The 24,020-nt window shown below is 41.6% G+C and overlaps 1 protein-coding gene across 6 annotated transcripts; it reads right to left on the reverse strand.

Annotated features, from left to right (window-relative positions):
• Positions 1–330: 330 nt before the first annotated feature.
• Positions 331–23,991, reverse strand: IQCB1 (IQ motif containing B1). 6 transcript variants are annotated; one of them, XM_075757050.1, is made up of 15 exons: positions 23,837–23,989; positions 23,150–23,423; positions 22,172–22,334; positions 20,405–20,534; positions 18,060–18,153; positions 16,876–16,975; positions 16,359–16,531; positions 13,615–13,727; positions 12,420–12,529; positions 7,777–7,919; positions 7,201–7,349; positions 6,346–6,474; positions 5,826–5,982; positions 4,485–4,720; positions 331–2,295 (listed from the first exon to the last, which is right to left on the reverse strand). In XM_075757050.1, exons 2-14 carry the CDS (start codon positions 23,265–23,267, stop codon positions 4,485–4,487), a joined length of 1,815 nt encoding a protein of 604 aa, XP_075613165.1. In that variant the 5' UTR covers positions 23,268–23,423; positions 23,837–23,989; the 3' UTR covers positions 331–2,295. The 6 variants fall into 6 exon arrangements, with proteins under 6 accessions (XP_075613165.1, XP_075613166.1, XP_075613162.1 ...); XM_075757051.1 differs by lacking the exon at positions 331–2,295 and adding an exon at positions 2,306–2,459; XM_075757047.1 differs by lacking the exon at positions 331–2,295 and having other exon boundaries at positions 4,229–4,720; positions 23,150–23,437; positions 23,846–23,989.
• Positions 23,992–24,020: the final 29 nt, after the last annotated feature.

The raw sequence follows: 24,020 nt of genomic DNA on the forward strand, positions 1-24,020 counted from the left end.
AGGTGATGGTAATGCCTCTGTTTTGCCCTGTTCCTGAACATAGAAATGAGTTGTATCCTGCATTTGTAACTATTTTAATTTGCCATTTTAGGGATAGCAGTGCCAGCTTGAATGCCCCTTCCCTTTCAGACAGTAAGGATTTGCCAAACTTAATGGCTGCTTTGATTGTTTCTGGGATTAAGTGTCACAGTTCACTGGCTTTATCATGCAATGCTAGATTGAGCTGGGTCTTATTATCCATCTTGTACGTGTGTATGTTCATCTTGTTCCAAACAGGCAGGTTCTGGATTGGTGAGATGTGTTAAATGAAGTTTCCCTGATCAGGACTGCTTGATTTCACGGGTTTTATTAAGTGACCAAGCATAGGTAAAGATATTGTTTCTGTTCAAGGACATAATTAAATAGAGAAGAACTAAATTCTGCAGAGAAAAGCTGAATTTGGAGAGAAAGAAGTAGCAGGGCAACCCTGAGCTCTTTCTGTGTGTTCAACATCTGATTATACAAATGATTTTTCTTTCTGGGGCCTGTCAAACTCCCATTTCACCTTAGTAGAAAGGGATTTCAGTGGCACTGGGCTCACACAGCATCCTTCACTGAAGGCTCTTAGAACAAATCACAAATGCAACATATGAAACCTCCTTGGTGAGCCTCATCTGAGAGAGGAAAAGACAAAGGCAGAGGCAGAATGCGCTCAATGTCACAGAGGAGTTTTCCAGCAGAGCTGGGAAAAATTACCAGAGCCGCAGTGTCCTGACCTTGGTCCTCATCTGCCAGACTTTGCTCTTCTGTCCTAAGATGGCAGCCAGGGCAAACCCAGCCCTGCCTTCAGGAAGGGCAGGGGAGAGGGGACAGGAGGCACCCGTCCTTTAGTTCCCTTTAGTAAATCTGGGCCCATATATTGCTTGTTTAGTAAACAATCTCTGTAATAAAGAGGTTTACACTGTATTCACAAGGATGCCTGGAGGATGACCCAGTGTTACTGTGCTATAAAGACAGTTGATAAGAACTTGGGAGACCAACTGCGATGATCTTTACAGCTCCCCCTGCAAAGAGCTGCCTCCTTTTCTGTTGCATGCTAATTTATAAATAGCCCTGATTCTGCTACTTGGAGAAAGCTTTCGTTTCTCCTTGTACTGGATCTATGTGATACTCTGCAGTGGAGAACAGATGTTTGTACCAGATTCTGCTCCCATGAAATCAGCAGTAGAAGACTCAGAGGCGAGGGGTGAAATAGCATCGGGATTATCTCCTGTCTTCGGTTCAGAGCTCCTGTTGCAGCCAGTCTGAAAGGCCAGGGCGTCTCAAGTGCATGCCTGGGTCTCTGCTGGAGATGAGCATCCTGTTGTTTGCAAAGTCCAGTTAGAGCTAAAGCTGAAAAGAAAAAAAGTGTCTGTCTGCATAAACAGGAATTTTCCTCAATTGCAGGAGCCAGCAGAGGACACTGCTTTGTCTCTGGCTCTGAAAGGGCTGGGTGATTTTATTTTTGGTTCCTTTTGCTGCCTTCTTCCTGCTCCATGACTCTGGTGGCACCTTCAGTAGAAGAACAGTTGCTGTCCCTTCTTTTTTACCCATATCCATCAGAGGATTTTGTTTTCCAAATTTTCTGCTGCTGCTGACAATAACGCTCCTGTATAGCTTTACTTAAGGGAGGAAAGAAACAAAACCACATGACAAATTGGTCCAATTTATCACGGCAACAGAAACCTGCAATTCAGCTAAATCGCCCCCACAGGCCAGCTTAGACGGCGTCAATATTTAATGACCCAAGTGCTGCTGCCTTCGCAGCTCCGGCTTCCCCTCTACCCCTCCCCACATCACAGCATGCCCCTCTCCAGTTTGTCACTCCACCAGTGGGGAAGGACACCTCCGCCCTTCCTCTACTGCAAGCAGGGCCTGTCTTCATGCTGCCAGGCTGGCCTGCTTCGTATCCAGAGTGGCACAGCCCAGACCTGCAGGGCATGACCCAATTCTGCCCCTTTTCCTACCTGGCTGGACCACCTGTGCAGCACATTTATGCTGGAGGAACAGCTCCCAGCTTTCTGGGCATGCCTGTGATACGTGGCAAGGAGACAAGTGGAAGCAGGACTGGACCCATCTCGGCTCATGGCCTCTCCTACAGTCTTTTTTTCGAGTGATTGTATAACTCAGGACTGTTCACCTGGCAGCAGGCTGGAGGTGGCTTCTGTTCAGCTGTCTACATCTGTTCCCATTACTCAGGCAGGAGTATATTATCCCAGAAGGAGCTGCAGTGAAATAAATTGCTGGCAACACATCCCACACGTGGTGCAGGAGGACCTGAAAAGAGGATGAGCCAAGCCATGCAAATCCCACCAGTGAGCAAAGTGGGTGATCTCTTTTGCCGGGCGCAGGCTCCACACTGGCCACAGAGACTGGCATGGGAGACCACCTCCCAGCTCCAGCCCAGCATGCCGCAGGGGCTCCTTTCTGGCTTGCTCTGCCTGGAACAGCAACAGGAACAAGTGAGAGGTTACACGGCTCTTGGCTCAGCTTCCCTGTAAAATGGAGATGACTGAGATCTGGTGACAAGCACAAAGAAGAGGCATTTTTATTTATCAGGCCAGTGACGGGGCAGGGAAATTTGCACTCCTGGGCTGGGAATAAATGACCCAGCAACATGAATTCCTCCAGCAAGACTGCACCTTCCACCAAGCTCTCTTGGTTCCCTTCAAAAACCCCATTATCCAGAAAGTTGCATATTCCAAAGGGGGAGTTCATCATCCACTCCAATGGTAGCGAGTGGCAGAGACCATCACCATTACAACACATAGCTTTTGGTAAGATGGCTCTGTAATTCACTTGGTATTTAACACTGGCCGGGGGGCTCATCTCTTTACACAAAGTACATTAAGCAAAGCACCTTTGTGAACATCCCCCTGTGCTAAAGAGCTGTTATAATAAGGGTGATTAGGAATAAACATAACAGCAGAGGCTGCTGTCTCAAAATAGTTTGGGTCAGCGGCTGCATGGCAGAGGGGAGTCTGATGCACACAGAGGACTCGTGTGTTTGCAAGAGAACAGCTGGCTTGCTGCAGTTCATCCAGACGCTGGGCCTTTTCCAGCGCCAGAGCTTGGCAGCTGCTGGGGGGGTCTCTTCCATCCCCTGGAGCGCTTGGTGACTGCCCCCCAGCCCCTCCACTCCAGTGGTTGTAGGGCACCTGTCTTGTTATGGGCGTGGTCTAAAACTAATAGCAGGGCTGTGCAGAACTACTAAATAACTCAACAGACACATGCAAGTGCCCTGACAAATAGTTAATGGCTTGTTTCACCAGTTAACTCTCCAAGAAAGGAGCTGAGAGCCAACTCAGTGCCTTCCAAATCACAGCTCTGTTAAAAAAATTAACCCAGAGCACAGCTCTTCCTCTCGGCAGCTGTCCAATTATTAATTTCAATGTATCAGCTGCATCTGAATGGGCTTGGGCTTCTGCCCACTATTTCTATTTATTTGTTTTTCATTCATCTCCACTAAAATTAAAACTCAAAACCTTCTAGAGAGAACAGAAAACAAACACACTGAACCAGTATTGCTGCCCACATACAACTGGCAGAAATCACTGCGCTTTTTCTTCCTCTGCAGTGAGGTAAGATCCAATTCTTAGACTCTCTGGGCCTCTCACCTAAAAAAAAAATATAGCGCAGGCACCTACAGCACTAGCTGCAGCCTTGAGTTCTTGCTTTCCAGGCACGTCAGAAAGCAGCATCCTTCAGCCCTTGACTGTAGGTTTTTTACTGTGTACCAGGTCACAGTGACTGCAGAGGCCCTGTGCTGGAGAGCTTTCAGGATTAAACAACATCTGCATAGTTTAAGAAGATGGAACTCATGGTCCAGATGGTCACACTGAGGCTACAATCCCATAGAACAGTTTGGACTGCACCCATGTTTGCACTGCATTGGCTGTGGAAAGAACTGCATACTTGTAAAGGAAAATACATATAATCCAAGGATGCTGGTGGTTTTTTTCCCTTGTTGCTATCAAGAGGCTGGTGGAAGTTCCTCAGGCCAAGCTTGCTTGTGCTGACTGGGGTTGGCTGTTCTACCCAGCCTGCCTAGTGCTTGCTTGACTTCTTATTGGTGTCTTGGATTGTTCTGAATGCATCTTTATCTCAAAGCACACCACCTGATAAAATGTTTTGCTATAAAAGCCCAGGCTTTTACAATGGCTTGATTCTTTACGCATACAAGTGTGAATAAGAACTGAAAAGCCAAAGGTTATGAACTGACTTTTAAAGTGATACAAATTACAAAATATCCTCATTTACAACTACAGTATTTAAATCCTATTTGCAACAGCACAAACAATAGAATTCTAACTGTTAAGGTACAGGAGGATATTCTTAATAAGCTAAGTAAAACGCACTAAAGGCATTGGTCTTTTTCAGTGTTTTCCTTCCTTAAAAACACACGTACGTGAATGCATAGTGCAAGGTATGAGTCTGGTTGAGTAAGAAATTCTTCTGCCTGTTACCTAAAGGGATTTCCTTCCACCAATAAATAGAGTTTCCAGTTCTGCTTCTGCATTTAGGGCATCATCAGGAATGACATCATCCTCCACAAATTCATCTCCAAGCTTCTTCCACCACGGCCAGCGAGTGTATTTCAGCATAGTGTTGTGGGATTGTCTTGCCTTGGCAGCTACAGGGATTGATCGGCTCATAAACACATCAAGATCTTTTTCTGTGGTCTCTGCCAACCCTGGGGCATCTGTAACAACAAGAACACTTTTCTGTATTTTGGTTTTTATGCCACAGTTTTATGAGCATTTCAGACAAAAAAAGAAGGAGCACTACCCTCCCACTTTCCACTGTCCTAGGTCACTCCTTTCCCCATGCTGGCATTACAATTTTATGGCTGCGTGATAAACCTGTTTGGAGAAGCAATCCAAATTAAGGCTAATCTGAAAAAATAAATACATAATGGGGTAAGGGAGACAGAGGAGGGAAAGCAGGACTACTACATTCAGGTGCAGCAGTGGCATCCACCAAAATGACTGCTTGTGAAACTATGGCCCAAGAGAAAGAGGATCTCCCAGTCGTTACTGCTAGATCCGTGCTCCAGGTGCAGGGTGACATCAGTGAGGTGTTTCCACCGCTCTGGCGCAGCAGCGCTGCGTATTCCCTGCCTGGGGGACCCAGCACAGTGTAAGAGGGTGTTGCTGATTTGCCTGGTCAGGGAGCGATGAGCTGCAGTGACACAGCACGTGACAGACTAAGTAATAGGATTCAGTAACTTGCTGAATTTTGTCCTGCTTGGGTGCTCTCTGGTGGCTGCAGTTTGCTATTCTCACTCTTTTACACTCCAGCTACTTGTCTGGAATTAGGATAATACAATAGTGAATTCCATTTCAAATAAAGCCAGGCCAGAGAAAATGAAAACATGACTCAGAATTCATAGCTGAAAGAGCTCTTCTTTATCTGGAAGAAGTGAGAGCACTTTAACCAGCAGCTTGCTTACAATACAAGAAAACAGAACAAAGCAAAACAAATGTAGAGGAAGAGTTTGTGTGAGATCCCCTTAGAAATTTTAATGCCTTTTGCAGGGCCACTGCTTTCATACACTGTGAATGTATCAGAGAGAGACTTCTAGCAGAAGAATAAGCTGCTCTTTGAAAAGCAGGCATATAAACCTAACCTATAGCAACACCTGGTTAATGACTAACAGAGCCTGAATCTCAAGATAAAGGCATATGGCAAAGGAAGAAAGATATTTCAGTTTTGAAATGAGGCTTTACCACTGTTCCCTCTAATTTTCTCTCTATATTAGTTTAATCCAAACTGCAATCAAAACTATGACCACAGCAGTCACATACTCATTAGCAGCTCCACATCGGTGTTGACCTGAGCCAGTAATGTCTCTCTTCGCTGTGCTGCTCTCTGATCCAGTCTGCTCCTCAACAGGAACTGTGCCAGCTTTTCCTGGGCCTGCATATGTAATTCTTTACTCATTTCTTCTGACATTTGGGAAGCCTGGAGGAAAGTAACAGTTTGTTACCGTGAGGAGCTGGCTGGTTTAAATCTTTTGGGGGAAGGAATGCAAATGCTGTTCTTAATTGTTAACTTAATAATTTTGCTTCCTCTTCAGTTATCTCCAAAGCTATCCATCATCAAGTATATAAATTTTCCAATTACAGTTTGCTTTGACCCTTTTTATTAGATTAACGGTTAAAATCCCAAATATCCTAGTACCCTGCTCTCAAATAAGCAGGGTTAATATATGCATACCTCACATGGATTATCTTTATCAGAATTTATGAAGCTGAATATATTACATCCCTACAGTATTTTATGTTGCATCATTAATGCGAATTATGAAATGACTAAGAAACAGACCGGATGCAATTTGATGTATTCATCCACCTTCTGCTGCAAAGCTAGTCTCTGCTCATCAGTCAGTCCCTTGGGACCTTTCCAAGGAGAGAGGGCTCTCCTCCTTCTTCGTTTTTCCAAGAATTTACAAGCCTTTGTAAAGAACATATGAGAATAGGACAATCACAGTCAGGAAGTTTTGTCTTCTCATTTTGTTTGTAATCAATCAGTGAAAGAAAAATATTTCAGTAGTGCATATGTTAAAGCATACCTTCAGCTATGATGCTGAAAAGACAACATACAACAGTCAGCATGAAAGCTAAATAGTAAGTAAGGACACTCATAATAAATTATCAACTCATCTGCAGTGTGGTGAAATGCCAACCTTAGGTTTTGTCGTGGTTTAACCCATCAGGCAGCTAAAACAACCACACAGCCCTTCGCTCACTCACCCCCCCGCAGTGGGATAGGGGAGAGAATTGGGAAAAAAAAGTAAAACTCTTGGGCTGAGATAAAGACAGTTTAATATGACAAAAAAGAAAGATGATGATGATAATAATAGAATATACGAAACAAGCGATGCACAGCGCAGACCACCCGCAGACCACCGATGCCCAGCTAGTTCCCAAGCCGCAATCTAAGTCCCCAGCCAGCTTCCCCCAAGTGGCGGCTCTTATATTTTAGTTACAAGACTCTATCAGACTTTGTAACCTATGCAAGGTTTAACCTAAGCAACTTGTGGCTCTAGACTATCATCCTCTGAATATTTTTTAACAAGTTATGGCTACAGCGACAGTAAGAGAATAAACAGAGCTTTTTAAGGCATTGCAATAATCCACTCAGTCCTATCCAATGTTAGAACAAAGTATATATACTTACTGCTCTCTGGATGATGACAGCTGCTTTATACTCCTTCAGAGACTGTCTTTGTTGATGAAAATTTCTTCTTGCTCTATACCCTCGCCAGAATCTCTGGATAGTTAATGCTGATTTCCCCTCCATTTCCTCCATGTACTTGTTTACCTGACCTACAAATGTAACAAAAATCCAGTTATAAGATGGTGGGTTGGGATCTCTTAACAATTTACATTTTTAATCCTCAAACTAGAGAGTACCAAAAAAGTTTTGTGTGCTGTCAGTTAAAAACCTCTCTCCATCCAAGGCCCAGTAGCTGCAGGCCACGTCTCAGAGACTTGTAGCTGCAGTGGAGCTTTGTAACACAAGAAAACTAAGTCTCCCTTCCTCCTGCACCATTTTGAAGGCAGCAGCAGATCTTGATCAGTAGTTACTGAGCCCTTGCAGAATTAGCATGCTCTCTGTCAGATAATTGGGTCGGGAGAAGAGACAGTAAGACTACAGGGCAAACAGGCAAGATTAGGAAATATATTTGGAGAAACTGTTCTTAAGGACACCCAGACAGTTTAATCTTCTGATATAGTTTAATATAAATCATACTGGCATGGATTATTTCCAGCGAGGCCAGCTGTCGTTCATGGAAGACTCTCATGGCCTTCTGCCTCTGAAGTCGCATTTGCAGTTTGAGAGCCTCATCTTCCTTCTGTTTTTTTAAATGCTGCAGCTCCTGTTCCCGTTTCGCTCTGCAATACACAAATACATTAACAATTAGCCTAAGCTGTACATTTCTTAAAAGCATCTCTTTCTTTGTGTGTTAAATTGTCCAGCATCGAGGGAGGAAATCCACAAAATAATCTGCCATCCCAGCTGTTGGCTGCATGACCACACCAAAGAACGAGAAATCACCCGCAAGCTAACAAATTGCAATACTATGTATACCCACAAAAAATACTGAGCCTGTCACTCTATCTGGTATCAATTCAAAGGATATATTTTTATTTAGGATAAAGTTCTAAGGACCTTGAAGGGAACAATACTCCATGTGGGACATTGACAGCTAGCAGGAACTAGAACAACAATTTTGATTCCATCATCTAGAGAAAAGGTAAAGCAACATTAGCCATCTGCACCTTTGTAACACCTTTGTATGCACCTTTTCCAGTGCATCCATCAGCATGCCAGGCACCTGCTTTCCATAATACATACTATCATTTTTGTACTGACTGCAAGAGTAGATCAGAATGTTGGCTCTTAAGGCTCACTTCTTAATATGGAGGGATTGTTTTTCTCCAGGAAGTACAGACTGACACATTTTCTCCATCAACTTTGTTAACAGAACACTAGGAAAGAATTTTCTTGCAATTTCTTCCTGATCCATACTAATTGTTGTAATTTGATGTTAGGATGTTGCCCGCTGTGCTTGGCATTGGAAAAGCCCCAGCAGATGTTTCACAGATGAGACAAATGAAAACTCTGTAACTGGCCCTGGAGCGTTTAAGCTAATAACAGCCTGTGTATCAATTATATATACACTAACATATTAACATAGAGACTAATATATTGATACTAAATATACTGATATATCAACACTTATAATTACTGAGACCACTTGGCCATGGTCTCAGTGAAGCATGAGGAGCTGTGAGCTAGGGCTCACCATTCTTTCACTACTCCTTCTCGTCCCAGTGGACTTGACCTCATTAGCAGCTTAACGCTTGAGACTTTATGAGTTCACCCCACAATGAGGTAATGATGTGACTCCTTCTCTACCCTTATTGCAGCAAAATCACTTGCCTGCTCAGGACCCAAGTACCTCACTGGGCCCCCAGCTGCGAGTTCTGCCCTCCTCTAGCATTTTTCCAGGGACAATGAAAGGAGCACCTTAAGTGCTAGGAAAGAGAACAAATGGACAGAGCAGAGACATAAGGGGTGCCAGAATGGGAAAAAAAAAAAAGACCATAGACTAGAACTAACATCCAGCAATTTTGGTATTGCTGCATGTCACATACTTTTAGACTCACAGTACTACTGACTTATTGGTGTGTTTCCCATCGCTAGTATAAATTGAGTTGTAATTTTTCTACCAACCATACTTTCTCCTCAGTCCCCATAACTGGGTGGGGAAAGATGGGATGGAAGGTATTTTGTAAAAGAGATGCTCCTGATTTAAAAATCTGGCCCTAACTGATAAAACAGCCTCCACCACGATCTGAGAGACCATAATCCTTTTATAACAGTAATCCAGACCTGAAGCATGCCCACACATCTACCTACAGAGACAGATCATGATATATGTGATTACATCAGAATGGCCTCAAGCATACTAGAGGTTTGCAGCCCACACATATCTGCAAATTAGAGCTGTAAATCTTTGTATTTTTAATCCAGGCAGGCACACATTATACGTCTAAGCGGAATGATGACACAGGATCAAACAGCACTTTTGATGACATTTTCTTGATAAAACTATTAGTAATTTCCCCTAGAATTTTTTTATCAGCTCCTCTAGGTGGAAAACTACAGGAATGTTTCATGGACTTCTCAGATGTGCATTTGTGAAACTACCAATAGTGTCCATCAGGTATTTAAATGTTTCTTTGATACTGATTCTTTCCCGTGTAGTCTGCAAAACACATGCTCTTAATTTTCTGTTCCTCCTAATGATAAGACACATTTGTTTGCACAAGACCACACTGTGACAGGGAAACGCCTCTGAACAGAAGCAAAGCATACACAGAATAAGATCCAAACTTCCTTCAGCAGCTCATGGCACAGATCAGACTCCCTCTGATCATCTCTTTACATATATATAAAATGGTTTGATTTTTAATGCTTGATTAATACAAAATATTTTCATTTTAACAGTTCTACTACTAGCTATGTAACGGTGAACTAACTTCCAGGAGAGATGACTTTAACACTCACTGAGGAGGCATTTCTGAAACCACAGAGTTTCAGAAGTTTATAACTTGCAGAGTTTAAGATCTTTCGCTGGAGCTGCAGGTGAGCCAAGTTTGGAGTTTCAACCTCAACAGTATTTAACCACACTTGTTCTAAAATAAATCAGTGAATATAACCAAATCCTGACTGTTAAAAATTCAAAAAAGTCCTCTTGAAAGTTTTTCCAAAGTCACACTTACAGTATTCCAAACACTATTTCTCAGCATAACACTAACTGCTGCTTTGACCTACACGGAAAAAAAACACATTGGAGCTGTACAGTTACTATATTGTACTCAGTACATTGGGACTGAGCCACAAACATACAACTGTAAGAATATTAATACATTTCCATTCCTCTCAAACAAACATATTCAAAAGTCCATTTAAATGACTCAAGAACTACCCAAGAGGCACGCAGTAACACTCACAATACTGAAAATATGATACAAGAAAGTCAAGTAGCTTGTTGATTGCCAACAGCCTCGTCACTCTTTCCCTTCTGCTTTACCATGTTACAGCTTAGCCCATCATCCAAGTTTTCTGGGCTGTGATTCAGGCTTGCAAGGTGCCTGATGAGAGAAGGAATATTGGCTCAAAGTGTATGGTGGAGTACAAAAGAAATGACAAGGATGTCATTCTAGGTGCTTCAGCAAAAGCTGGAGTGGCTAGTGGTCCTCCATGGACACACTGCTTCCCCCTGCAAATCTTCCAGAATTTACAGATTACACCCTAGATAGTACAATACGGTCTTAATGCTAGTCTAGACAACAAATTGTAACTATCTGCTTTCTAACACCTTGATCATAATGCAATTGATTTGTAAGATCTAGTTTTAACACAGTACTGCTCAACATATACGAAAAAAGGTTGAAAAAACCTGTTGTGGATTCTGAACTTGAGATAGATCCCTTAACCTATGTTAAATTCACACCAAATTTCTCAAGAGTTAGCCTAACGTGCTAAAATTACTGCTGAAATCCTGCTTCAATTAAGACAAGCATTATTTATGTAGCTTCATTCTTCTGTGGTGCTCCAAGTCAGATGATACTATTTCTAGGTCATTGAAGTGACTCCACTTCTGAGAGTCAAAGGTTTCAAACATTAATGAAGAACAAGAGCCTGCAAGCACTATACTAAGCAAGCACTACGGGCCTTGGTTTCTGCAGCGCTCTGGCATGGCAGATTGGAAACTCCAGGACAGCTCCATGTTCAATTTACAGTGGAATTTTATGTCAAGTTAACTGTGAACCAGTTAACTGTTATACCACCAGTCCATCACCTTCTAGTGCTTTTTAGTGCAATCCCATGCTACAGCATGCCACACTTTTGGTTTTCCATATGCCATAGATTTTTACACAGAAAATACATAAAAGCATCATAGAAGGGCGTTTTTTCATGGAGAGGTTTGGAAGCTGGGAAAGGGACAGTTGGAGCTTTTGGCACCAGAAGCAGCAGTTTGGTGCTGCCAGAAAAGCACATTGTTTGGATGTTTCTGCTAAAAGAATCTGTAGTGAAACAGCTCATATTGGCATTACATTACCTTTATGTTTCAGAAATAACAGCTGGCTGGAAAAAGGCATCTTCAAGATGAAGGAACTCTTGGTCAGCCCAAACTTATGCCCTGGGAAATCCTCAGGGAAGCCATTTCCAGGAAGGACAGGAAGTGAATGGCAATAGCAAGCATAGATTTATCACAGGCTAATCATATCTGACAAGCCTGATTGCCTTCTGTGATGAGATGGCTGGCTCTGAGGATGAGGAGAGAGTGGTGGATGTCATTTTCCTTGACTTTATCAAGGCTGCCATAACAGTCTCGCATGCAGGGCAGAGCTGACACTCAGAGGAGCCTCCACAAACACAGAAAATAGGTCAACAGAAACCACATAAAATTCAAACAGGAAGTTCTGCACTTGGGACAAAATAACCTCATGAACCAGGACAGGTTGGGCACTGACTACCTGGACATCAGCTAAAGGAAGGGAAGACAAAGCCAGACTCTTAAAGACGCATGCAGAAAGGACAAGAGGCAGTGGTAAAGAGCTGCAACGAGGAAATTCCTGCTGGCTGTAATAGCAAAATTCTTCCCAAGGCGAGTTATGCAGCACCAGGACAGGGACCAAGGGAGATGGTGAGATCTCCATCCTTGGAGCCGCAAGATCCCATTTTGAGGCTGGCCCTAGTTCAAGTAGGAGATAGGATTAGATGACTAAATTTTTCCTGTGACACTGTCACCCGAGAAAAACCAAACCTTCTTTCTAGATTCTTCTCTTTAGTGCTTTTTACAAAGCCATACTGTTTACCTGAAGCTTCTCTGTAAAGTGGTCACTGCTTGGGGTAGTTTTTTCAGCCTTCTCCTTGTCTGAAATCCCCTCCACATAGCCTGGATTTTACAAGCTGCTTGATGCTGCCTCTGAAATTAATAAAGGAGTTGGTAGTATATTTTCTCTGCATATAAAACCACTTTATTACTGCTTGCATATTTGGAACAATCTCAACATTTGGCCAAAACCCACCAGTTTTCAAATGCATCAAAATTCAGTATTTGTAACAGCTTGGGGAATTTAAGGTCCTACAAGAGGGTTATTAGCATGGTACTTGCTCCAAAGGCAGCTAATCTGATCATCTGGATCAATGCTCTCTGTGGTAAACAAATGTGGTACAGCACATATAAAATATATATTAGCTGCATTAATCAATGTTAGAAATTTGTATTTAAAACACCTGAAGCACTTGGTATTTCAAATGGTGATTCAATCAAACTGCCTACACTAGAGAGGAGAGAAATACAAGTTTGGAGAACTAGCAGCAGGAAAAATGTTACGTTTGCAGTATGATCTGAAGTCACTGAAATGCAACAAATCTGAAAAAAAAATCAATTCTATTCTTAAATGGATTTAAAAAAAAAAAAAAAAACAACCACAACACAAACACCCTGCTCTGTTGAAGATGAAAGAAAGACTCTATAACCATAACTGATTTCCTTTAAAGTATTCTTTCTAAGAAACCTGCATGTAAAATTTTGGTATGAAGTTCATAAAACACATTGTCTCTTTTATTGGGAACACAGCCCAGAAGGTGTTCTTACTGAACATTTTCTCTACACGACTTAATTCTATGTGAATGCTGCCTAGAATTCAGAGATCTAAATTTGTAGCACTGATGTGAGAAAAGCAGGTAGCTGTTTTTGTTTTATAATTAGCAAAACTAAATTAATTTTTTCCCCTATGGTTGTATAGAAATCTATGGTGAATCTGCAACAGAAAGTCAATCCGTCAAGTCAGTCTCATACCTTAATCACTGGACAATTTCTTGATGACTTAAAAAATGATGGAGGGGAAAAAATAAATCGGAAATTTAAAAATCCATTAATACAGTGAAAATGTAACACAGGCTTTGAGAAGTATCCCTAAAGTGATCAAGTAAATCCATTCTAAACATATGTAAATCACATGTAACTAGGTGTTCACATGCAAAAGTCTCATTAAACTTCAGCACCTGCATTTCTCCTTTTCCATTGGATTGTTCCAGGTACAGCAGGTCCAAGAGTTGACTGAGATCCCTGTCAAATCCTTTGCCAGTCCATTGTTTACTTAAAAGCCCCTTTAATCCTAAGAGGGAGAGAAGAAACATGCGATACCACTAAGGTGAATTTTTCAAACTAACAATTTGAAAACTAACAATTTTCAAGTAAAAAAGCCAAGTCTGATTCTATGTGCAACGGAACAAGATTGGAGCTGAACACCATCAGTCATCTTTGAGCTTCAGTGTAGAATATTATCAATGAATATCTGGTGCTCCAACCATCACAGAGAAGTATTACACAGTGGTTGTAATTTTGTATGTCCAAGTCACTACCTATTGTGTCTACATAACTGGTAGTTAAATTATCAATGTACTTTCAGTGTCTTATCAGTAAGTCACTGTAAGGTACTATAAGGATGTAAAGCACTAAAAAAAGGATGTAAAGGTTTTATTAGCACTGCTTTCATAATTTTAATAACAAATTTTATTAATTCTTTGATGTCTTATTTGTATAGCACAGTCTAACTGTGAGTACACATACATCCAATCCCTGAAACAAAATAGTTTTTTAGGTTCGCAGTAGCTAAAAAGCACACTTGTGCTCCCCCCACAACACACACACTCCCTGTGCCACACACAAGACACAAGCTGACAGTAACACATGCTTTTTAGCTTTGTATCAGACAAATCCCAGAGCTTGAATGTTCTGCAGGGAGTTGGAGGGAAAAGGAAGGAGGGCAGGAAGCAGACATGTGTTTGGATAGCCTCCTCAAGAATTGCAGATTCAAGTAACTTTTCCATCTTCAAATCATCGTCCATAAGCATATTCACACACTGGGCAACTTTAGCACCCATATATTAGAGGGTCTGGATATGGAGCACAAAGTCCTTCATTGCAAACAGAAAATGGCACCTCTTTCTATCACTCACGCACCATTCTGGAAAGATGATGACAGTTAAACACTTGAGGAGAGAGGCAGGTGAGACTCCAAATGGAGTCAGTGGGTGCCCTAAAGCTGCCTGAACTCTGCAAAAGCACACAGCCTGGCTACACAAGGCAGTTCCCTCACAGAAGTCCTGTGGGCTTGATGCAACCATTTGCCAGTTTCTGTACAGACTACACAGCCGTATGCACCTTTCAGTTACTGGCAGGAAGTACCTCAGATGTGTCAACGCATGCGGACAAAAAGATCAGGCCCTCCTGGAAACCTGATGTAAAGACTGTGCTAGTCTTGGAGATGTGAGTGAGATTCCAGTGATGTCCTCATCTCCAGCAGGCTGCCTTTACTGACAGAAAGCTTACACTGAAGTACCTCATACTGGTAACAGCTCTGAGCCACTGGGAAGCCAAGTCACTTCAATGAGATGGCCAGATGGTAGAAATGCTGTAATGCTTTCTTTGTTGCTGCTGTTCTTCAAACTAACTAAAGGATTCCAAAGCCTGAGTGAAAACTAACATAAGGACTATAACTTAAAAAAAAAATGGGGAAAAAAGTGATATTTTTTTTCTTAGTGGAAACAGGAAACGTGCAGAAGAGAGACGAAGAGTATATGACTGTGGCATATTGTGATTCTAGAGCAAAATAAAGCATAATCCTTTGATGGAGACTTGCACCTCTTCAGACAAGCCAGCATTCTACAGCTGGGATGATCAGACCATCACAGCAACTTCACAAGAATCTGCAATGTGATACCAGCCTTAGGCATGTTACACTTAATTTCATACCAAAAGGAAGCTCTCCTCTCTCAGTTCTGTAGGCAAAAGGGTGGCAAAGCTGCCCGTCTGGTCCAGAAATTTATCTGGCTGGTACTGCCTAGTAAGTAGTCATCACAAGTGTTAAAAAAAAAAAAGGAATTGGACCTTTTTGTCTATCATACCCGCTTCTTACTGCCCTTGTCCCCAATGGACTGAGGCTGCTTACAAGTAGTTTTGACCATCAATACCATCCAGAATACAAAAGACCTGGCAAACATCAAAGCCTTTTTCCTAGTCTCCATGGGCATGACAGAGGACAAAGGGGTTTCCTGAAGCTCCCTGCTAGGTTAGAGACAGAAACATTAAATGGACACCTCATTAAATAATGAATAACAGAGCAAATTATATGCATACTCAGCCACCTCATCTAAAAGGACAAAGACAAAACGACAAACTCATTTAATGAATTTTTGGAAAGAGTTCATTCCAATCACTTGGATATCAAAAAACAGTCAGCTCCTCAGTAACAGAACAGCACCTATCAGAGAAGATGACCTGTAACAGACAGGGTCAGAAGTTGGCTTTAAGTAAAACTTTCACGCTTCTGGACTAGTGAGCCTTAGCACACTGGCAGATGTCTGACACACGGCTATTACAGTGGCAGCACAGGCACCCTGCTACTAGGATCTCTCAATATCCAACCTGCACAGCAAAAAAAAGATGCAGAACATCATACAGAAAGAAGTAAAGCCCATCAGGCTGGAAGTGACAAACAACAGCTTTAAGAGACAAGTTGCCACATGCAGAGTCCTCAATACACAGAAGAAAATAAATCTAGGAAGCAGAAAGAGGCACAGCACCTTAATGAAAATGAAGAGAAAGGAAAAAGGCAACAACAGAGCGCTGTGGTTTCCATCTGTATTGAACAGTTATTGAATGGAAATGGGAAATCTTCATCTTTGTATTTTTACAGTGAATATAAGAGGAGGCCCAGTAATTGGTCCCACGCATGTTTACAAACCTTTGTAGCGAGCTGTGAGTAACTTCACGAGCTGCTTGCAAAATTTTGCCACCAACAATAGCAGTTTTGTAGCAGCATTTCCTATGACAGGATTGGTGGTAGATGAAAGCTTATAAACAAGTTCATCCAAAACAGAGTGAAGGGTCTCTTCATCAACCTGAAGCAAGACAGAACTTTACAAAGAAGAAAAATAAAAATTAAGTGTTAATTACAAACTATGAACTTTTTAACAGTGACTTATTTTTAGATATGTCAGGCATTCAGCAAGCCAACAAACCCAGCTAGCTGGACCAGCAATCTGATCCAGGCAATACTACTGTTTCAATCAACTGCTTCCCATTCCTTCAATTTAACAACAAGATAAAGAAAATAGCTATTTTTCTATTTCTACAACAAAGACTAGAAAAAAACCCACCCACAACAATTCTTGTATATTAAAAAGTTCTATTTTACCAAGCAGTAATGAACTGAGTTTTAAATTTAAAATTCAGAAAAATCGATATAAAAAACAACTAACCTATTGACCCTCAAAATATTGTGTAAAACAGACATCATTATAATTGCTGTTTCAACATCATCTGTTATTAACAGCTGCAGGAAGTGATCATTTTGCAGTACTGCAAAAAAAAAAAAAAAAAAAAAAAGAAAACCAAAACCAAACACAAAACAAGCAAACAAGAAGTCACACAATCAGAACCAGACTTGAAAATACTATAAACCAAATAAATATCATTATGGAACATAAGCCATAGGAAGTAAAACGAGATACTGTTTCTGGAACAAACTCCCTCTTCTACAATTTTTACACCGAACTTACTGGAAGAAGTAAACTACTTCAACATCCAAAAAACATGTTGAGCTCTTTTTTTCTGCCTTTTGATATCCCTCAGGCACTGGTGTTACAAGGGAATAAAAGCTTTAAAACCTTTTATGTTACACTAGTACCAGTTTCTTATTACAACAGTGGAATTGTCACTGGGGCAACAATATCCGGAAAAGATAAGGACTTCAACCTTGACAGCTTGTAACACTAGGTTTATTTAATGCAAGTCCACTGATGTCATTAAAGCACCATCATTTTTATTCCAGTTCCAGTGTAGCACTGTTTACGTTGGGCTGTGTTTTTAGTTACAGATCTTATGATCCTTAGGTTTTTGTTCTATGTTAGAAACAAAACCAAATTCTACTTTTTAAAATCAGTGTGATTAACACTGGTTTCATTGAAAGCTTATTTTGGTCAGAAGTGCATAGTGAGGTTTATTAGATATTTGTAAAATTTCCTACAATGGCAAAAACTTCAGAAATATGTGTTTAAGACTTTCCAGTTTTCAGAGCCAGCAATGTACTCTGGTCAAATTTCTGCGTATATTAATCACACACAGGTAAAAAGAACAACTGTATCTTACCAGAAAAAAAATATTTTTTTTTTTGTAAGGTATAGAATTACAAAGGGAAATTACAGGAAAACACTTTTAGTGTTTGCCTCAAAGGCTAGAAGGGGACCTCTTTAGTATTTCCCTTTAGTGGATCTTTTCCATTTTAGATATTCCTGTTTCTGTTGAGTGGACTACTACTTTAAGAGATTGATTTAACATTACTCCAATTTAGAAAACTAGGTGGAGATTAGTTTAAGAGTGATTCTTGATACCTGTAGTTGCCATAAATAAATTTTCAGGTGTTATGAGTTTACTTTTCCCTTACCACAGGCTGCTAGTTGAATATGCCCACCGAACAGCCAGCAGATGGCATCAGTTACTGTTTGGAACCAGCGCAAAAAATCTTGTTTTTCTTCATCCTAAGCAAAAAGAGAAGAAGGTAAAAGCATGTGTACATATCTTCACTGAGTACTTCAGTTTGATGTAGTGGGAAGGTTTGTATGCTTCAGGGATTTGGAGACCAAAACTCCATCAAATTCCCAGATGAGGTTGGTGAAACTGCAGGAACTGGTCAAAAAAAAAAAAAACCAACAAAACAATTGCAAGTCCTTCAAGCCCAGAGATCAAGAAAATTTAAACATACTGAAAAAAAAAAAAAAGCATCCATTCCTGAAAAAATCATAACAAGGAGAGAGAAGTCTTGTTTATTCCTTAAAAAATATTTGATAGCATAGGAAGGATAAGAAGACAAATAATAGTTCAGTACAAATAAATGCATCATAGATTTAATCCACAAAGTGGGAAATACATTATTTAAGATTAAAGCACAGGAAAAAAAGGGTACAAAGTGGCCAAGGGCATAGTTAAAATAGAAAACGTTCCTAAAAACTGGCACAGTAAGGCTTCAGAAGCACCTCCTAGTTGGAGATCCGCAATCAAACACCACTATTAAGCAGAAGTTTGATCAGCTTGCCAAACTGACTATGTTACGTGCTTGCCTGTGATAACACCAAACTGGAAAAAATGACGAGGAAGAATCCAGGTTTTAACATGTAGACACACACAGACATGCACAGTCTAGAGTCTGTATTCCAGGTGCGAGCCACAGGCCACTGGAAATCTAAAATCTTGGGGTGTGGGACAGCAAAGGGTCTTTTGATAGTACTACAGTGGTGACAAATGTTGTTATAAAGCACTTGGCCTGATATTTCCTACATTAATTGCACCTCCACAAATCAAACTCTGAAAAGCCTATTCCTAGATCTGTGCTGTAAGTCCTAGCCATCAGTCATGGGTTAACTTTTTATGTGATTCTTACTGACAATGAGAGATACAAAATCAGAGTAATAAGTTAAGCTGTAATATTGTCTATTCTGTGTTTTGGCAATACGTCAGTTTCTGAAAGCTATTTCAGTACTTCCCTTGACTTCAAAGACTTGTACAAAAAGCAAATGAGGGCAGAATAAACTACAAATCTCCACTGGTAGAGTGGGATTTCCAAAGTTCAACTGAGCAAGCACCAAGTCTGGGTGCCCAGTCACCTCTGAGACCACAAGGTTTAAAAGCCAAAGTACTAATTACCATGTAGACTGCATTTGCATTCAAAAGAAATCTTTGCCCACAAGCATGACTCAAGTAGCACATAGGCTGAGACATAATAAGAAAGTGTGGGGGAAATTACATATTGTGGATAAGACTCGAGTCTCCTGGGATGTCATTCAGGAAGCTTCCTTCTTAAGCACTAAATGCACTTCTGAAGTAGTGAACTAACAGAAAATACGTTACTCTGCTGATACTTTCTGAGAATTGATTGTGTTTATGGCGTCCAGCACAATACTCCGTAGGAAAACTCTGACTAAGCGCAAGAAGCCAGTGAGCCAAGAAATGAGATACTATGGGGAAATGCAGTTATTAAAAGAAACTATCAGAATCCATCAAGTTGGTTATTTAAATTATTCGTGGGTTTCGTTTGTTGGGGTTTTTTTTTCTTCTGATTCTGGAACTCAGAATGCTTCAAAAGCATGAAGGAACCGAGCAGAGCAAAACCTTTCTTCTCTGCAAAGAGGGAGATAAAGCATTCAAATCTACAAATTCACAAAGTCTGCCTTTGGGGTTCCCAACGTGCAGGTTCAGATGCAGTGAGCATTTTTGGAATTATTTGCCAATTTCACAGCAGAAACTGTATGGCAAAACAAACTTCAACAAATCTGATTTAAAGTCTTCAGACTTCCTAAACCTTCTCTGTAAAGCTGAATAAAGCAGTGGGAACAGAGCCGTTACAAAGACTGAACTAATTATATGCAAAGTTAAAAAGACACTACCGTGACTGGGATGCTGCCTTTTGTAAGGCATTTTTTTTCTATCATATTGCCGTAATTCTTCTATCCTACTTACATTTGTGTTCCTCCCCACTGCCTTTAAAAAAGTAGCAGCCAAACTCTCTAAACAAACTGATGGTAACAAACCAGCTTTGCACGCGTAATGGACCAAGTGCTCCCCAGTAACAGATTTCAGTTTCAAAGCTCCAAGGCATAAGAAAAAACCACTGTAATTTCTCAAAAATAGATTTTCATAACACAGCGTCCCTAGAATAATATCTTACTTACACAATACATAAGCTTGGAAAGGTTACAGAGGTTGTCTGCTCTTTTAACTATGAAATTTACATACCTTGATTACTCTGATAAACCGTGCTTGCAAGCGTCTTCCCAAAACCAGCAGGTTGTCTATAGCCGAAGGAAGAAATTTCTTGTAAAATTCCTCAGGAACTTCTTTCACCTCTAGTCCTACACAACAATGACTGAAATGGAAAAAAAAAAAATAACAACCTGAATAGTCGAGGGCCTGTTTGAACAGCTTTGAATGAATGTCACGTCATCAGAGAAGAAATGCTTCACTGGCATGGGACAATTCAACACCGAACAACAGTTAACTGCTGTGACTGGCTCCAGGGTAGCTGCCTCAAAAGGAAGAGGAATCACTGGCAGGCTGGGGACAGCGAGTATATTACTACTTATTATAGCATGTCTCAGTTTAAAACATATCCGTGGCACTTCTGTTCAGGCGTGTTCCACGTGCTAGGGAAGGGCTCTGATGGTCATAAAGAAAAAAAAAGGCAAAATAGAAAGGTAGGCAAAAACCTGAGAAAGGAAACCTGATGAAGGGGGGTGCAGATCAGGCAACAAAAACACACACAAAAAAACATTACTTACCAAAATATCTTCAGCAAGTCTGTCTACAACTTTCCTCTAACTGAGGAATACATGTGGGCTAGAAATCAGTTCTTCAGATCTCAGTTTTCTTATTTTACTCATCACAAACATGTCGATCATTTCTGAAAGACTTTTTACAAGAAACTGCACATTTTACAACTGTGAAGTTTTTCAATTCTCTACTCCACACTGATACTACTGCAACAAAAGAGCCTTCCTAGCGTTTTATGAATTTTGCTTTCTGACATCTTATCTAGCCTTTGTTAGCTTTTTGCTAATGCACACATGTAAAGCCTTGCTTACCAAAGGCCTTGGAAAGTAAATTCTACGCATGAAGCTGAGATTCATCTAGTTACAAAAGGACACTTTTATAGCTAAAATAAATTTCAGTTTTCTCTGCAAAATGAAATAGCTTATAGGGCATGATTTAAGTATCACACAACTCTGGTGATAAATCTTGCATCTCTTAGTGAAATTCCTGGCATTAAAAATTCATACTGCAGATATGGCATAAATAAGAGATGGTTGTCTAATTGCTTCATGCCTCAGAATTTTGCTCCCTAGTTAAGCCAAAAATCAAGTACAACTTGGGGAAAATTTAAAACTTATTATTTTTCCTGACACTGAAAATTGAGATTGGATCACTGGGGATTTGAGTTTAAAGTTGTCTTATTTACTAGCTATGAATTAAACTTAATTATGCCATTCTCACAATATCACTACATCAAGCTATCTAGTCTGTACAAACTGTGTCCTCTATTATGTTTAACATGTAAATAGATATTTAAAATAGGTATATTAAATAGATATTTAAATAGAGTCAAGCCAAGCTGTGAGTCAGCCAGGCTGAAGATTTTTGCAAGATGAAATCTAAGTAAACAAACTTTTAAAAATAACTGCAATTCAAAATTAGCAATTACTGGGTAAGAACTGTGACACTGATGAGTACTGTTCACAAAAAAAGGTAAAGTCAACACAAAAACTGTTCCCACCAAACAGTTTACCCAGTTCAATGAAACACAATGCAAATGAATTAAACAGGACCAATTAGGCTATGCCTGACCCCTCTGCTCTTGACTGCTCCCTGCACTTTAACCCTGGCCTTTCCTGAACAACAAGCCTTGTTCTGGATGGGAGCCAATGTATTACAGCTTGAAAAGAAAAAGAGCAAGATGAAAGGCCACAAAGAAAACAAGAAGAAAACTTCTTAGCAATTTTTTTTTACCTTAGTATCTCTGCTAGCTGGGCAGCAGTAGCCCAGCCTCCACGCAGTCGAGAGTGGTCTTGTCTAAGGATCAGCATGCAGTACTGAGTAAGATCATAATCATATATATCTTGCTTAATTTTTTTTGATTCTTCATATCCCAAGGAAGCACTATGTAAAATTCCTGTGGGAAGAAAGCAGGAGAGAGACAATGAGGAGCACAAGATTGTCATGTGCAAGATGTTTTTTCTTCTTCCAAAACATAAGCGGAATATGCGTACACGGAGCCAGGATTAAGGTAATTCTAAAAGTGCTAACAACAGCATAAAATATTTTGTCAGCATTTTTCATTCCTACAGCTACAGTCCATTTGTTAGATTTTATGACAATTGGGAAGGATAGCTAAACTTATGTTTCCACTTTCTCATTACACATTTAGTAGTAAAACATACATTACCTGGGATATAGCCCATTTGTATGAATTTCCTAGGCCAGATAAAACCACAAACACTGTGAAACATATAGCTTCCTTATAATTACATCCCAATTTAGAACAGGACCTAACTTGTTTCTACTGTTTCTATGAGCAGTGGCTTTGTGGCAAAGGGAAAGACAGGGGGAGTCACAGAGGAGCTCGCAATTGCGTTTCCATGTTAAGACTTAAAAATTGAATACTGATGACCACTCTGGCTCTCTACCCAAAAGCACTGGGAAAAAATTATTTGAACAAATGTAAGATCCTTGCCCACATCAGCACGGTGACAGCTGAGAGGGAGAAAAGACTTCCTCTCCATTTGCTCCCCAGCTCCTCCTCCTTATTCTTGTGAAGCCAAACGCCACTCAATACTGCTCTCAAGAAAAGCTGCATTACCAACTTTACAGAGTTTCCAGCCCTGCCAGAAATACTCAGAAAAAAACTTCTGTATTTAAGGAGGCAGAAGGAAGGACTGTCCATACTTCACTACCTCATCCTTTTATTTTAGAAATTGTATTAATTACCCTTTAACTTCAGAAGTAGCAGGGGGATGTCCTGTTCCCTGCTCTCAGTGACCTGAGCAGCTAAGGCCAGTACCCGGGGGTCCGCAGCTGCCAGCCTGGCGCTGAGCGCTTTGGCCATAGGAAACAGAGAGAGGCCCGCAGAACCATCGATTCGAGCCTTTTTCCCTTTTTAAGTGTTTCGGTGCAGGCGTGGGGTCCTTCAGCCACTACTTGCATCAGACCTCCAGCTCCTGCACCATCAGCTGGAAGCTCACGCTCCGCTCCGCGCCCCAGGCTGCAGGTCTCCCCCTGAGGAAGGAAACAAACATGGAGGAAGCCTCATCCACGCTCCCTCACGTCGCCTCTCGAGGCCGCGGGCAACGGGACCGGCTCTGCCGGCAGCGCGGGGCTCCAGCAGGGCAGCCCGAGAGAGGCCCCACGGGGCGGGCAGCGGGAGAGGCCTCCCTGAGGGCCGCCGGCAGCACCTCCGCCACGGGTGGGGGTTGGGAAAGGGCCGCGGAAGAGCGCTGCTGCCCGCCAGCAGGGCGGCGGGGGACAGGTGCCCTCTTCCACCAGAGTCACCTCAGTGCCCCCACGGCCTCCGCCAGCGGCGGTCCCGAAGCCACGGAGCCCCCGGGACGAAGGCCCCCGGGAGCGGGGCCGTCAGGGGCGCTCTGAGGGAAGCCCCTTCTCCTCCCAACCCCCGACCCCTCTCACCGCACGCGGGGGCTCCCCCACTTCGGGGCGGGGGGAGTGTAGGGGGGGGAAGTTGGAGAGCGAACCCGCCGGCTCTAACCCGATCGCTCCCCCACACCCCCCTCCCCTCCCAGCTGTGTGGTCGCGGCCGCTCTCCACCAACCAGAGCTCTCCCCTGAAGGAGGAGGGTGTCATT

This window comes from Balearica regulorum, chromosome 6 (genome assembly GCF_011004875.1).
Source record: "Balearica regulorum gibbericeps isolate bBalReg1 chromosome 6, bBalReg1.pri, whole genome shotgun sequence".
NCBI classification, from domain to species: domain Eukaryota; kingdom Metazoa; phylum Chordata; class Aves; order Gruiformes; family Gruidae; genus Balearica; species Balearica regulorum.

What these genes read in the sequence shown, in the direction of transcription:
- IQCB1 (XM_075757050.1), bottom strand. Translation starts at nt 23,267, where the DNA reads ATGGCCAAAGCGCTCAGCGCCAGGCTGGCAGCTGCGGACCCCCGGGTA. An exon ending in GCTACTTCTGAAGTTAAAGG is followed by an intron (nt 22,335 to 23,149) that starts GTAATTAATACA and finishes TTCTTCCCACAG; the next exon opens with GAATTTTACATAGTGCTTCC. An exon ending in AATATTTTGAGGGTCAATAG is followed by an intron (nt 16,532 to 16,875) that starts GTTAGTTGTTTT and finishes TTCTTTGTAAAG; the next exon opens with TTCTGTCTTGCTTCAGGTTG.